Source organism: Pristiophorus japonicus, chromosome 15 (genome assembly GCF_044704955.1).
Source record: "Pristiophorus japonicus isolate sPriJap1 chromosome 15, sPriJap1.hap1, whole genome shotgun sequence".
NCBI classification, from domain to species: Eukaryota; Metazoa; Chordata; class Chondrichthyes; family Pristiophoridae; genus Pristiophorus; species Pristiophorus japonicus.
The window spans coordinates 16,489,951-16,503,269 of NC_091991.1; the positions used below are offsets into that span (position 1 = coordinate 16,489,951).

Genomic DNA, 13,319 nt, shown 5'->3' on the forward strand with positions numbered 1-13,319 from the left:
TGAATACATTCAATGAGCTAGCCTCAACTGCTTCCTTGGGCAGAGAATTCCACAGATTCACAACCCTCTGGGAGAAGAAATTCCTTCTCAACTCGGTTTTAAATTGGCTCCCCCGTATTTTGAGGCTGTGCCCCCTAGTTCTAGTCTCCCCGACCAGTGGAAACAATCTCTCTGCCTCTATCTTGTCTATCCCTTTCATTATTTTAAATGTTTCTATAAGATCACCCCTCATCCTTCTGAACTCCAACGAGTAAAGACCCAGTCTACTCAATCTATCATCATAAGGTAACCCTCTCATCTCCGGAATCAGCCTAGTGAATCGTCTCTGTACCCCTTCCAAAGCTAGTATATCCTTCCTTAAGTAAGGTGACCAAAACTGCACGCAGTACTCCAGGTGTGGCCTCACCAATACCCTGTACAGTTGCAGCAGGACCTCCCTGCTTTTGTACTCCATCCCTCTCGCAATGAAGGCCAACATTCCATTCGCCTTCCTGATTACCTGCTGCACCTACAAACTAACTTTTTGGGATTCATGCACAAGGACCCCCAGGTCCCTCTGCACCGCAGCATGTTGTAATTTCTCCCCATTCAAATAATATTCCCTTTTACTGTGCTTTTTTTCCAAGGTGGATGACCTCACATTTTCCGACATTGTATTCCATCTGCCAAACCTTAGCCCATTCGCTTAACCTATCTAAATCTCCTTGCAGCCTCTCTGAGTCCTCTACACAACCCGCTTTCCCACTAATCTTTGTGTCATCTGCAAATTTTGTTGCACTACACTCTGTCCCCTCTTCCAGGTCATCCATGTATATTGTAAACAGTTGTGGTCCCAGCACCGATCCCTGTGGCACACCACTAAACACCGATTTCCAACCCGAAAGGACCCATTTATCCCGACTCTCTGCTTTCTGTTAGCCAGCCAATTCTCTATCCATGCTAATACATGTGTGATGCATTAATGAGCGGCCGACTATGAGATGCTGCAAATGTCTACTTCAGATCCCTTGAAGGAGCCAGAGGTGAAGAAGTTGAGGGACAGCCTTTGGTAAGGCGTGTCCACCCGTTTCTCCAGGCTGCAGGTCTTCCTCCAGCAATGTGCAAATGTCTGCGATGATCTGGTGCGATAGCCTGAGCTACTTTTGGCACTGCTGCTCAATCATGTTGAGGAAGCTCATCTTCTGCCTGTATACCCTGCGTTTTGCCTACTGCCTCCGGTGCAGTGCAGAGCAGCCCTGAGCTGATGCCCGCTGTCCTGTAGAGTGTCAGGGCATTGGGGAGAAGGTTGGTAGTGGTGTTGGTGCTGCTGGTGTGCCTGGTGCTGCTGGTGTTGGGGCTGATCATGGTCAGATTCTGAGGACCATGGTGAGACAGTATAAACGGCACCCATGCTGATGGAAGCGATGGCAGATGAAGTAGAGATGAGAGAAGCAATCTGTCAATGGTGAGAGAGTTCTTCCAATGAGTTGAGACTGGATGGAGACTTTGCTGGAAAGACTTGCAGCCTACAGAAAGCTCAATCTATGTTGGGAATACTGTCAACACTAGCTTCTGCCTGAGGAAAGTGATCAGCTGTGAGGTGGGAGCTTTTATATTACATTTGATGCTGTCGAGTAATCAGCTGGAGCAATGGCCACTCAACTCCTGCCTCAGGTTGACAGACGTGGTTGCCGAGCTGCGTGAATCCCGTGGTCATGCAGGGAAATTTGAAATGTAGAGGGAAAAAGGCCCTGAAGTGCCTGAAAACTACCTGAAAACTAGCTGCCGGTCGGGTTGCTGCCGCACCGGGGAAAAGCGTTTGGGGGCGGACGACAGCGGGTTTCCGATCCGCTCCCAATATTTTCAAATTTCCCACCTGACCCGCCTCCATTCCCGCCCGTTACCACCCTGGAAAATTCCGGCCTGTGTTTCCTGCTGCGCCTGAAAACCAAGAGAGCCCCTGAGCAAGCACAATTGTAGGAAACTCATTTAAAAGGTTCATTAACTCAAGGGCGGGGCCATTATTATTTCGATATTTCATGGAAATTGTAAATCAATGGCCTTGATCATTATTTTATGGTTCTTTAAATACATACAGGATTCTCTGCATTACCTTTTTTTTTTAAAAAAAAGGCCAGGAGACACAGAAAGGCCGCAGGGAAGATGTTCTAGGTTGCAAATAGATGGGTAGCAGTAAAGGGGAAGGAGTTACATCACGTGGTTTGGTAGTTTTGGAAGGTAATTCAGGTAGCTATGTAGAGTGAAAGGGATCGGTGACATGTCGGAGAAGCAAAGGATTGTTGGGATCTCGGAGTATTGTACAGGATGTCCTTGAGTCTGGGAGATGTGGAGGGAGGTTCCAGAATTGGAGGGTAATGGGAGCGGTGTGTTGGGAATGAAATGCTGGTGTGTTGGCTGCGATGGGAGGGTGATGTTGGAGCGTGGAAGCATAGGGATTTGCAGTTGTGGGGCATGGGCGCATTGGGGAGGGGCTTTTCTGGCTGTGGAAGTACTGTAAAGGGAATCCTGTGGATGGTAACAAGTGGAGGGGTGTGGGTGGTATTGGGGTTTGGGAGCACAAAAAATATTTTGTTGGGATTCTGGGAGCAATGAAAAGTGGGGTTTGGGATCAGCAGATGGGGTGCTGGGCTTTTGGATTATTAATCAAGAAGATGGTCGGGTTTGGGATTTCTGTAATGGAAGTCCTGGGCTCAGCAAACATTGGTGAGGGTTCAGGGAATGGAGCCACAGGGGCGAACACAAGATTGGGAGAAGATTGGGGATGTGGTTCAAAGGGGAACAGTGCAGCAAAATACGGCAGGAGGGAGTGGGAAGAGGTTGCAGATGGGAGTGGAGAGAAACAGCAAGATATTGTGCCAGGCAAGAAATCCAATTTTCACAGGGTGCAAGTGGGTTGAATTGTGGAGAATAACATTACCCACCTTGGAGACACATTTTGGGAGCTGAGAAGCCACAGAACTGGAGCCAGTCATATGGGGACAATAACCCTGAGGTAAATAAGGTAAGAAACAGCAGGGTTGAATTTGTGTGGGTATTTTTTCTGATTATCTACTATAACTTTGGCAGAAGACCTGCGGAAACTCTGGAGAAACAGGGTAAAATCTGTTCACATTTCTCTGGGATTTCCGTGGATATTTCATCAAAGTTATGGTGGACAATCAGAAGATTCCCTGTGGAAACGCACCAACAACAAATTTAAGTACGACAGACAGGCTTAACAAACAAATGGAATGAAAATAGCAGGATGGGAAAGTGTAACAGAAAATATGCGCTAAATGCAAGACAAATTATATATTTTTTATCCATGCTTCATTTCATAGACCAAAATTTCTACACTTTGCAATGGGCCATATTTGAATAGAACCATGCAGATGGTCATCTAGCATAATGCTCAACAACTGAGCAATCTAAATATCATAACAGCTGAACAAAACTACACTCAGGGCCTCATACTTCTCTGTTTGCCAATTACAAATCCTCTTAACACAATTTGTCTGCTCTGTATTGTTGAGAACTTAAAATAAATGTCTACAATAGCAGATAACACTTTACACAAAGACGCTACACACAAGATGAACAGTATGCCGTTTGTGCTGTGATGCGAAAGACCAGTCCATTTACCATTCTTAGTTGTCTCCAGTTTCTCCTGTAGCTCACTCGTTTGAGAAGACTGATCTGGCTCCAGGCCTTTGATGGTGAAGGTTTTCAGTTGCAAATCTAATTTATTCATTGAAAGGTGCAGTTCTCCCTGACACAAAGGACAAAGTAATTTATACCAAAAACAGCTCAACAAACAGAACACACTGAATTCCTGCATCCATCTTCATATCCATGTTTTCCATTGTCAACTTGACCTCACAGAGGCAAAGGTACTTTCCATTAAAAGGATGTGGAGCCATGCTTCCATCTAGCAATTTAGTGCACAATCTAGGCTGACATGCCTCTGCAGTGCTGAGACACTGTTGCACTTTGGAGATGTTGTCCTTTGGATGAGACAACCCCATGTGCTAGTTTTCATGGCCCAGCCTAATGTTAAAGATGCCGTGGCACTATTCAAAGGTGAGCAGGAAATTCAAGTTGTGCTCGTACAAAGAAAAGCCGAGAATTTCCTGGGTGGGGTGGGGGGTGGGGAGGGGAGGTGGGGGAAGGGGAGGTGGTTCTCCTAATTGGTGGATGATCCGTGAAGATCCCATTTATTTTCCTATCTGGCATTTGCGCCAATTGGGAGAACCCCAGAGGAAATTTCCAGAGTAAGATTTATAGTAGAAGAAATTCAACTCACGGCCATCTGTTTTCCGCCTGAAAAAAACCCCTCTTGGGTGCCAGGCTGCTGGCCCGGCCAAAACCCTCCCTGGTGGCCCAGTGGGGTAAGTTTTAAAATCGCGAAGGCTCTCCCCATTAAAATGAAGGGGGCAGCTGTGGTGACGCGGCGCCGTCATTGCAGCGGTCACTCCGCACCCTTCCCCCAACTTTCGCCCCTCAGGTGTTGCCACTGCCACGTATCCGCCCCTCTCGTGTAGTCAGCACCCTCATTAAGGACGACTTCTGGATCCAAATTTTAAAAAAACAACAAAGAGCAAAATTTCGCTCAAGGGGCAACCTCAACCACAGCTGCGGTAAAAACCATTGAAACGGAGTGCGTGCACCCTGCTTCGGGCAGGGGGCAATTTCTACCCCTTGGTCTTTAAGAGCTGGAGTGCAGGCAGAAAAAAATTATTAAAAGGTAAATGGGATTCTGAGTCTTTTATTACAGATACTGAATATAAATACAAGAAAAAAAACATTGAAAACGTACAACTTTTAATTCGGGTACAGTTAAAGTATTGTGTGCAGCTCTGAGAACCTTATTATAGGAAGAATATCAGAGCCATGGAAAGGGTGCAGTGAAAATTAATTTGAACACCAGGAATAAGAGTTTACAGTTATGAAGAAAAGCATAAAATATTGGGGCTTTTTATACTGTAACAGAGAAAGCTATGGTTGAAGTAATAAAGGCTTACAATATTATGAAAGATTTTGGCAGGGTAAGTTGTTAAAGATCGTTTCCAATCGTTATAAGGGGCATAGATTCAGTAATATCAATAGTTAACTAAGAGAAAGGTAGAAGAGATAGGTCTAACATAAAGATCATTAGAACATGGAATGCTCTATCACAAGCACAGAATAGAATAGAATTTCACATGAATCTTGATAAGTAATTGAAAAGGCAAAATATAAAGATTGACAAAAAAAGGGCAAGAAAATGGGATTAGAGTAGATAGCCCTTCAACTAAACCCAGAGAAGTGATGAGCCAAATGGCTTCCTTCTGTACTGTAATTTCTGTAAAATCTACTCACAATGTACTTTGTAACTGATTTGGATTGCTTGAACTTGTAACCACACATAAAGATAAAACACATATAGGCACAGAGAGCCTTAGAGTCTGCCTTTAAAAAGAAAAGAAATGAAAAGTTAATTTAAAAAAGAAATGACAGCAATATAAAAAGGTTATTTTTTTGCTTTTTCTCTCCTTGAAATGTTCATATTACTACCTCAAATAAATCTTGTGATGTAAAAGAGGTTGAGGTACAAATCAGTTCTTCCATTGTTTTTATAGCAAGATTTGTCGTCCATCTATGAAATTAACCATATTGGAAGCATAAAATAAGATTGGAGAGAAATAATAAGTCAAGCTGTAAGTTATAGTGAATAGTCTGACCTGTTATATGGCAGTACTTCCACAATCAATGTACCAGGCATGAAGGAGTTCACCAGATGGCACCAGACATGACTATCTACCAAGTCGCCTAAATCTTTCACATGCAGTTTCTGGTCTGCAGATGCTATCTGTATTCATGACAGAAAAGCAGGAATGAACTTCATTTTTTTATGCTGAATCTGGTTATACTATATGTATATATATATATATATATAATGTATGTTTTAATATGGTCAATATCAAACCACTGCTACACAAGCACGTGATACATACATAGAATCATAGATGTTTTCGGACCATTGTGTTTGTGCCGGCCAAAAAAGAGCTATCCAGCCTAATCCCACTTTCCAGCTCTTGGTCCGTAGCCCTGTAGGTTACGAGACTTCACGTACACATCCAATTCTTTTTAAGTGCAATGAAGGCTTCTGCCTCTACCACCCTTTCAGGCAGTGAGTTCCAGACCCGCACTCTGGGTAAAAAAAAAATCTCCTCAACGCCCCTCTAATCCTTCTACCAATTATTTTAAATCTCTGACCTCTGGTTATTGATCTCTCTGTTAATGAAAATAGATCCTTCCTATCCTCGCCCCTCAAAATTTTATACACCTCAATTAAATCTCCCCTCAGCTTCCTCTGATCCAAAGAAAACAACCTCAGCCTATCCAATCTTTCCTCATCGTTAAAATTCTCCAGTTCTGGCAACATTCTCATAAATCTCCTCTGTACCCTCTCTAGTGCAATCACACCTTTCCTGTAATGTGGTGACCAGAGCTGTAGGTAGTACTCTGGCTGTGGCCTAACGAGTGTTTTATATAGTTTTAGCATAACGTCCCTGCGCTTATATTCTATACCTTGGCTAAAAAAGGAAAATATCCCATATGCCTTCTTAATCACCTTATCTACCTGTTCTGCTACCTTCAGGGATCTGTGGACATGCACTCCAAGGTCCCTCTGTTCAACTGCATCTCTCAGTATCCTACCATTTATTGTGTATTCCCTTGCCTTGTTAGCCCTCCTCAAATGCATTATCTTACACTTCTCCAGATTGAATTCCATTTGCCACTTTCCTGCCCACCTGGACAATTCACTGATATCTTCCAGAAATCTTCAGCTTTCTTCTTCACTATCAACCACACAGCTAATTTTTGTAGCATCTGCAAACGTCTTAATCACGCCCCTTACATTGAACTCAACCATGAAATTAATTTGGTAAAGTCGTATTATGGAGGAGGGACTGGGGAGCACATGGGGCCAGAGTCTAGCAGCATTGAGGCGGAGCAGAGTCTGGAACCATTGAGGAAGAGCAGAGTCTAGAACCATTGAGATGGAGCAGAGTCAAGAACCATTGAGGTGGAGCAGAGTCTAGCAGCATTGAGGCGGAGTAGAGTCTAGAATAATTGAGGAGGAGTAGAGTCTAGGACCATTGAGGAGGAGCAGAGTCTAGTATCATTGAGGAGGAGTAGAGTCTAGAACCATTGAGGTGGAGCAGAGTCTAGAATCATTGAGGAGGAGGAAAGTCCAGAACCATTGAGATGGAGCAGAGTCTAGAACCATTGAGGTGGAGTAGAGTCTAGAACCATTGAGGAGGAGTAGAGTCCAGAACCATTGAGGAGGAGCAGAGTCTAGAACCATTGAGGAAGAGTAGAGTCTAGAACCTTTGAGGAGGAGCAGCGCCTAGCAGCATTGAGGCTGACAGTAGGAAGAAATGTTTTGTGGACCCAGGGACAGCACTCCTGCACCTTCTTGGCCCCACAAAAATAAAAGGTAAAAATGTCTTCAGCTGTTTTTTGAGGGGCTTAAACTGATGAGTAACAAATAACTTTTTGCCAAAAAGTACCTTGATTGGCATCAACTAATATAATGGTATAATCAAGAATATTCAAAGAGAAATCTTATGACAGTTTAACACTTACATGGAATCAACTTTCCTTTTTATAAAATTGGACACCAACTTATGTTTTCTCATTCATATTATAACTAATTATTTTTATAATATCAATTCAGTGATGGTATTGACACTGTATTCAGTAACTACATGAAAAAAATAATCCCCTGTGTATTGAATAAAAGCACCTGCAGATGGGCATTAATGAGATCCAGAATGCATTCAACAGCAGAAGGATAGCAATCCCAGCCTTCTTTCGGAATCTTCTTGTTGAAGACTTTAGCAAACTCACGACCTTAGAGACAGGATGAACAAAATAAAAATTAATTTATATTTTTTTTAAAAACCCTTGGTTAACTAGCATTTCTCTTAAAGGAACATTATGGTTATGTTAGTGAGGCTGTGCTCCTGGTGCCGATTATTGCCTGGAAATTGAACACGTCACGTTGCTTACCAAATTTTCCATGCTCCCGTCAAGAGTGACTCTACAGCAGTGCTTTGACTCACAACATTTCATTCACTGATACGCAGTAAGAATGAAGAAACATTGAAGTCATTCAGGTTGTAATTTATCCTTCCTCTAGATTTCATATGATAGTGACTAACATCTTCATATAAAACATTTGAATGAGGTCCCATTCCCAAGGCTGTCTGACATGCTTTTTAATAGAGCACATAGGCCATTTCAATTGTGTTTGCCATTATCTTTGAAAGCCTTCTATCACAGCAACAGTAGGAGCGCCTGCTGACATTTGTAAACAGGAGTTTGTAGTTTCTAAGCTGGGGGAAAGGGGTAAGAATTGCTTTAGTTGGTATGTGTAGCACTCAAAAAGAACATGATTACAACTTTACGACACAAACAATTCTTCCTGCATGGTTCTTTCAGAGGAAGTCAAAGCTACAAAGGATTCTTTAGCAGGTGCTCATATTTGCTGTGTTACATAAGAATAAACTTAACATAAGAACATAAGAAATGGGAGTAGGAGTTGGCCATTCGGCCCCTCGAGCCTGCTCTGTCATTCAATAAGATCATGGCTGATCGATCTCAACTCCATTTTCCTGCATTATCCTATCCCTTGATTCCCTTAATATACAAACATCTAGCGATCTCTGCGTTGAATATACTCTACCACTGAGCTTCCACAGTCACCTGGGGTAGAGAATTCCAAAGATTCACCACCCTCTGAGTGAAGAGGTTTCTCCTCATCTCAGTCCTAAATGGCCAACCCCTTATTCTGAGACTGTGACCCCCGGCTTTAGACTCCCCAGCCAGAGGAAACATCCTCCCTGCATCAACCCTGTCAAGCCCTGTAAGCATTTTGTCAGTTTCAATGAGATCACCTCTCATTCTTCTAAACTCGAGAGAATATAGACTTAGTCTACTCAATCTCTCCTCACATGACAATCCCCCCCATCCCAGGAATCAGTCTGGTGAACCTTGGTTGCACTTCCTCTATGTCACATGTCCAAGCATCCTGGAAATCCTGTAGGTAAACAACTGCTTATTTATAGAAGCAGTCAGACTGATCTTTCAGTCATTAATACAATAAGAGGAAACCAGATTTGTTTCTAATTATCTATAACTTAACAATTTCTTGATTAGGTAGTACTAAATAAGCAGGCGGGTAGTTATGGTAAAGTCAGGCATAAAAGAAGACAGGTTTAGCATGAAGTGAAACAGCATCCCAACTACTATACAGATAACTTTATCAGTATGAGTTTTTCTTGATTTGATTAGTAACATTTTATAATGATTCCCAATGAGACATCTTCCTTAGTTAATTTGTAATGCATCATCATCATAGGCAGTCCCTCAAGTTGATGATGACTTGCTTCCACGCCAAAAAGTTCCCAGATGTTTCAATAAAGGACCTAATGTTCTAGGTCCCAAACTAAATCTTGAAGGGTGGAAGATGCCTGTGTGTGGATTTTTTTTAACGTGTGGTGGCCGTTGCACATTTGCAATGTACCTGTTGGTAGGATCCTTATTGTTTAACCGATAGTCTCACTGTACCAAATGTAAAAATGTTCACCACAGCAGTCCGTGTTATATGTCCAGGGACTTCATTGAAGACTGTGCGTTAAATGTCACTGTTCCAAAGGTGGGACAGTATTTTTTTGTTTTAATGCACTGCACTACTAATAGACATCCAATGAATACAGGTATACATCTGTTGAATTCTCATATGGTAAATTAGAATTTATGTAGTTATTGCGAGCTTCTAATGTGAAAAAGAGGAAAGGAAACAAAAGGATTCGTTAGCTTAGGCTGTTTTGAGAAACCTTCTCATAAGGGCACTGACAGACTCCTGGGCACAGGTCACTTAACATGTAGAGAAAGTAAAGCACAATGGTTCTTAATTTTCAGTCAGTGGTGAAGCAAAGGTGTTTGCCACTGGCCCTGAAGAAAGCTTCCCACCAAGATCCCGTGATCTCTGCGGTGAGAAGTTCAGCTTTTCTGATGTTTAGTTGAGATCAGTGTAAGTTAATGGGGAATCTGTAACACGAGCTGCTGTGATGTCAACATGCTGTCCAAGCAGCCAATCACAATGCAGAATTCTCACACACCGGAAGTGAACAAGCTTCTTTTATTCTAACTTTAAAAAAATGTTATAGAGAACGAAACTAAGATTGGGGCTCTTACGTGGGGAAAAGGTCAATCTAAAATAAATATGAACAAAGTTTTATAAAATATAATTCTTTTTAAAAGTTTCTTAAAAATTTTAGTTTTTCAGGGCTATAACATTTGGTTAGCAGCCAATATGCTGTTAAATACCCAGTTACACCTAATCCAAAAGAGTCTAACTTTTAATGGGGTATTTAACAACAATATTACTGCGAGAAAGTCCAAGTTTTTTGTCAGTTTCACTGATTTCCCTCATTACTCTGCGTATCGGCTATGGAGGGGGAGGGGCCTCAGTGCTGATTTGGGTGGGGGTGGGGGTGGTTCACAGGAAGCCAGTGTCGCAGCGGTGAATGACTGTCTGCAACTTCAGGATTTCCCTGTCAGGATGCGTATGTGCAACATCCTGAAGTTGCAGTCAGTTTCAAAGGGGTAAGAACAGGGAATAGAAACATAGAAACGTAGAAAATAGGTGCAGGAGTAGGCCATTCAGCCCTTCGAGCCTGCACCACCATTCAATAAGATCATGACTGATCATTCCCTCAGTACCCCTTTCCTGCTTTCTCTCCATACCCCTTGATCCCCTTAGCCGTAAGGGCCATATCTAACTCCCTCTTGAATATATCCAATGAACTGGCATCAACAACTCTCTGTGGCAGGGAATTCCACAGGTTAACAACTCTCTGAGTGAAGAAGTTTCTCCTCATCTTAATCCTAAATGGCCTACCCCTTATCCTAAGACTGTATCCCCTGGTTCTGGACTTCCCCAACATCGGGAACATTCTACCTGCACCTAACCTGTCCCGTCCCGTCAGAATCTTATGTTTCTATGAGATCCCCTCTCATCCTTCTAAATTCCAATGTATAAAGGCCCAGTTGATCTAGTCTCTCCTCATGTCAGTCCTGCCATCCCGGGAATCAGTCTGGTGAACCTTCGCTGCACTCCCTCAATAACAAGAACGTCCTTCCTCAGATTAGGAGACCAAAACTGAACACAATATTCCAGGTGAGGCCTCACCAAGGCCCTGTACAACTGCAGTAAGACTTCCCTGCTCCTATACTCAAATCCCCTAGCTATGAAGGCCAACATATCATTTGCCTTCTTCACCGCCTGCTGTACCTTTATGTCAACTTTCAGTGACTGATGAACCATGACACCCTGGTCTCGTTGCACCTCCCCTTTTCCTAATCTGCCGCCATTCAGATAATATTCTGACTTTGCGTTTTTGCCCCCAAAGTGGATAAACTCACATTTATCCACATTGTACTGCATCTGCCATGCATTTGCCCACTCACCTAACCTGTCCAAGTCACCCTGCAGCCTCCTAGCGTCCCCCTCACAGTTCACACCGCCACCCAGTTTAGTGTCACCTGCAAACTTGGAGATATTACACTCAATTCCTTCATCTAAATCGTTAATGTATATTGTAAAGAGCTGGGGTCCCAGCAGTGAGCCTGCAGCACTCCACTAGTCACTGCCTGCCATTCTGAAAAGGACCCGTTTATCCCGATTCTCTGCTTTCTGTCTGCCAACCAGTTCTCTATCCACGTCAGTATATTACCCCCAATACCATGTGCTTTGATTTTGCACACCAATCTCTTATGTGGGACCTTGTCAAAAGCCTTTTGAAAGTCCAAATACATCACATCTACTGGTTCTCCCTTGTCCACTCTACTAGTTACATCCTCAAAAAATTCCAGAAGATTTGTCAAGCATGATTTCCCCTTCATAAATCCATGCTGACTTGGACCGATCCTGTCACTGCTTTCCAAATGCGCTGCTATTTCATCCTTAATAATTGATTCCAACATTTTCCCCGCTACTGATGTCGGGCTAACCGGTCTATAATTCCCGCTTTCTCTCTGCCTTCCTTTTTAAAAAGTGGTGTTACATTAGCTACCCTCCAGTCCATAGGAACTGATCCAGAGTCGATAGACTGTTGGAAAATGATCATGATCATGAATGTTGTTCATTCATTGTTATTACTGTAATGTCTGTAGCTCCACACTGTGGACTCCTGTGTTACTGCAGCCAGTGCTGTTAATAATAAAGAACCCACGTCACCTGACAAGAAGGAGACTTCTGGAAGCTGCCATCTTAAAAGATGTGTGTGCTATGTGCTCTCTGGAAATATCACAATGGTGACGAGAATGGGATTCATTGGATAAAACAAAGTTGAAATTTTTGTTGGTGGAGGATTCAGTCAGCCGACAGAGAGACTTTGAGATCTTCTCTGTTTTGATTAACAGCTACAAATCCGAGGTAAATTACAAGCACACTTGTTTGAACTGTTAAGAGTCCAGATGGCTGCACCTGTGGGAGTAATAGGGCATTTGGGGGAAGTTCAACGTGACCGGGAAAGTTTCAGAGCGTTTGTGGATCGGCTAGAAATGTTTTCACCGCAAATAGTATAATCAAAGTCCCCGAGAATGAAAACCAGAACCGGGCGGTGTTGGAATGAGAAAGGGCTATATTCTTAACTGAGGCAGGGCCCGAGGTGTATGAAATGCTGATAAATTTGCTTGTGCCTGACAAGCCAAAGGACACAATGCTGAAACAGATTCTAACTAAGTTAGAGCAGCACAATAGCCCCGTGCCCTTAGAAATTGCTGAAAGTTATTGTTTCGGAATACGAAATCAGAAGACCAAAGAAAATATCAGTGAGTACATTGTAGCATTAAAAAAGCTATCCATTCACTGTAATTTCGGAAACTTTCAGGACCGAGCATTGCGTGGCCGCTTTGTTTGTAGGATGAAAAATGATGCGATCGGAAGAAAGTTATTGACAATGCCTAACTTGACTTTTGATTTAGCTTCTCAGACAGCTCTGTCGATGAGCATGGCCGACCAATATTCCCGAGAATTTCATATTATTTTCAGTCATCAGACAACCGAGGTGAATCGCCTGCAGGTTAAAAGTAAAATGTGGTTGGGCCCCAAAGTCTCAGAAACTGGCAATAGTAACAGAGCATTGAAGTCCTGCTATCGGTGCCTGGGACAACACATTGCTCAAAGTTGTTCATATGTGAAGGCAGAGTGTTTCTTCTGCAGGAAAATGGGGCATCCAGTGAAGGCATGCTGACTGAAGGGTAAGCCAGTTTACAAAGCTTTG

General features: G+C 42.9%; 1 protein-coding gene across 1 annotated transcript in view; it reads right to left on the bottom strand.

Annotated features, from left to right (window-relative positions):
• LOC139281359 (uncharacterized) overlaps nt 1–13,319 on the bottom strand; it is a 191,755-nt gene that overhangs the window by 146,199 nt on the left and 32,237 nt on the right. Inside the window, exons 6-10 of the mRNA XM_070901513.1 lie at nt 7,772–7,878; nt 5,700–5,827; nt 5,533–5,614; nt 5,338–5,427; nt 3,622–3,748 (exon numbers count right to left, since the gene is read on the bottom strand). Of these exons, the coding sequence (XP_070757614.1) occupies nt 3,622–3,748; nt 5,338–5,427; nt 5,533–5,614; nt 5,700–5,827; nt 7,772–7,878 (534 nt within the window). The remainder of the gene's footprint in view (nt 1–3,621; nt 3,749–5,337; nt 5,428–5,532; nt 5,615–5,699; nt 5,828–7,771; nt 7,879–13,319) is intronic.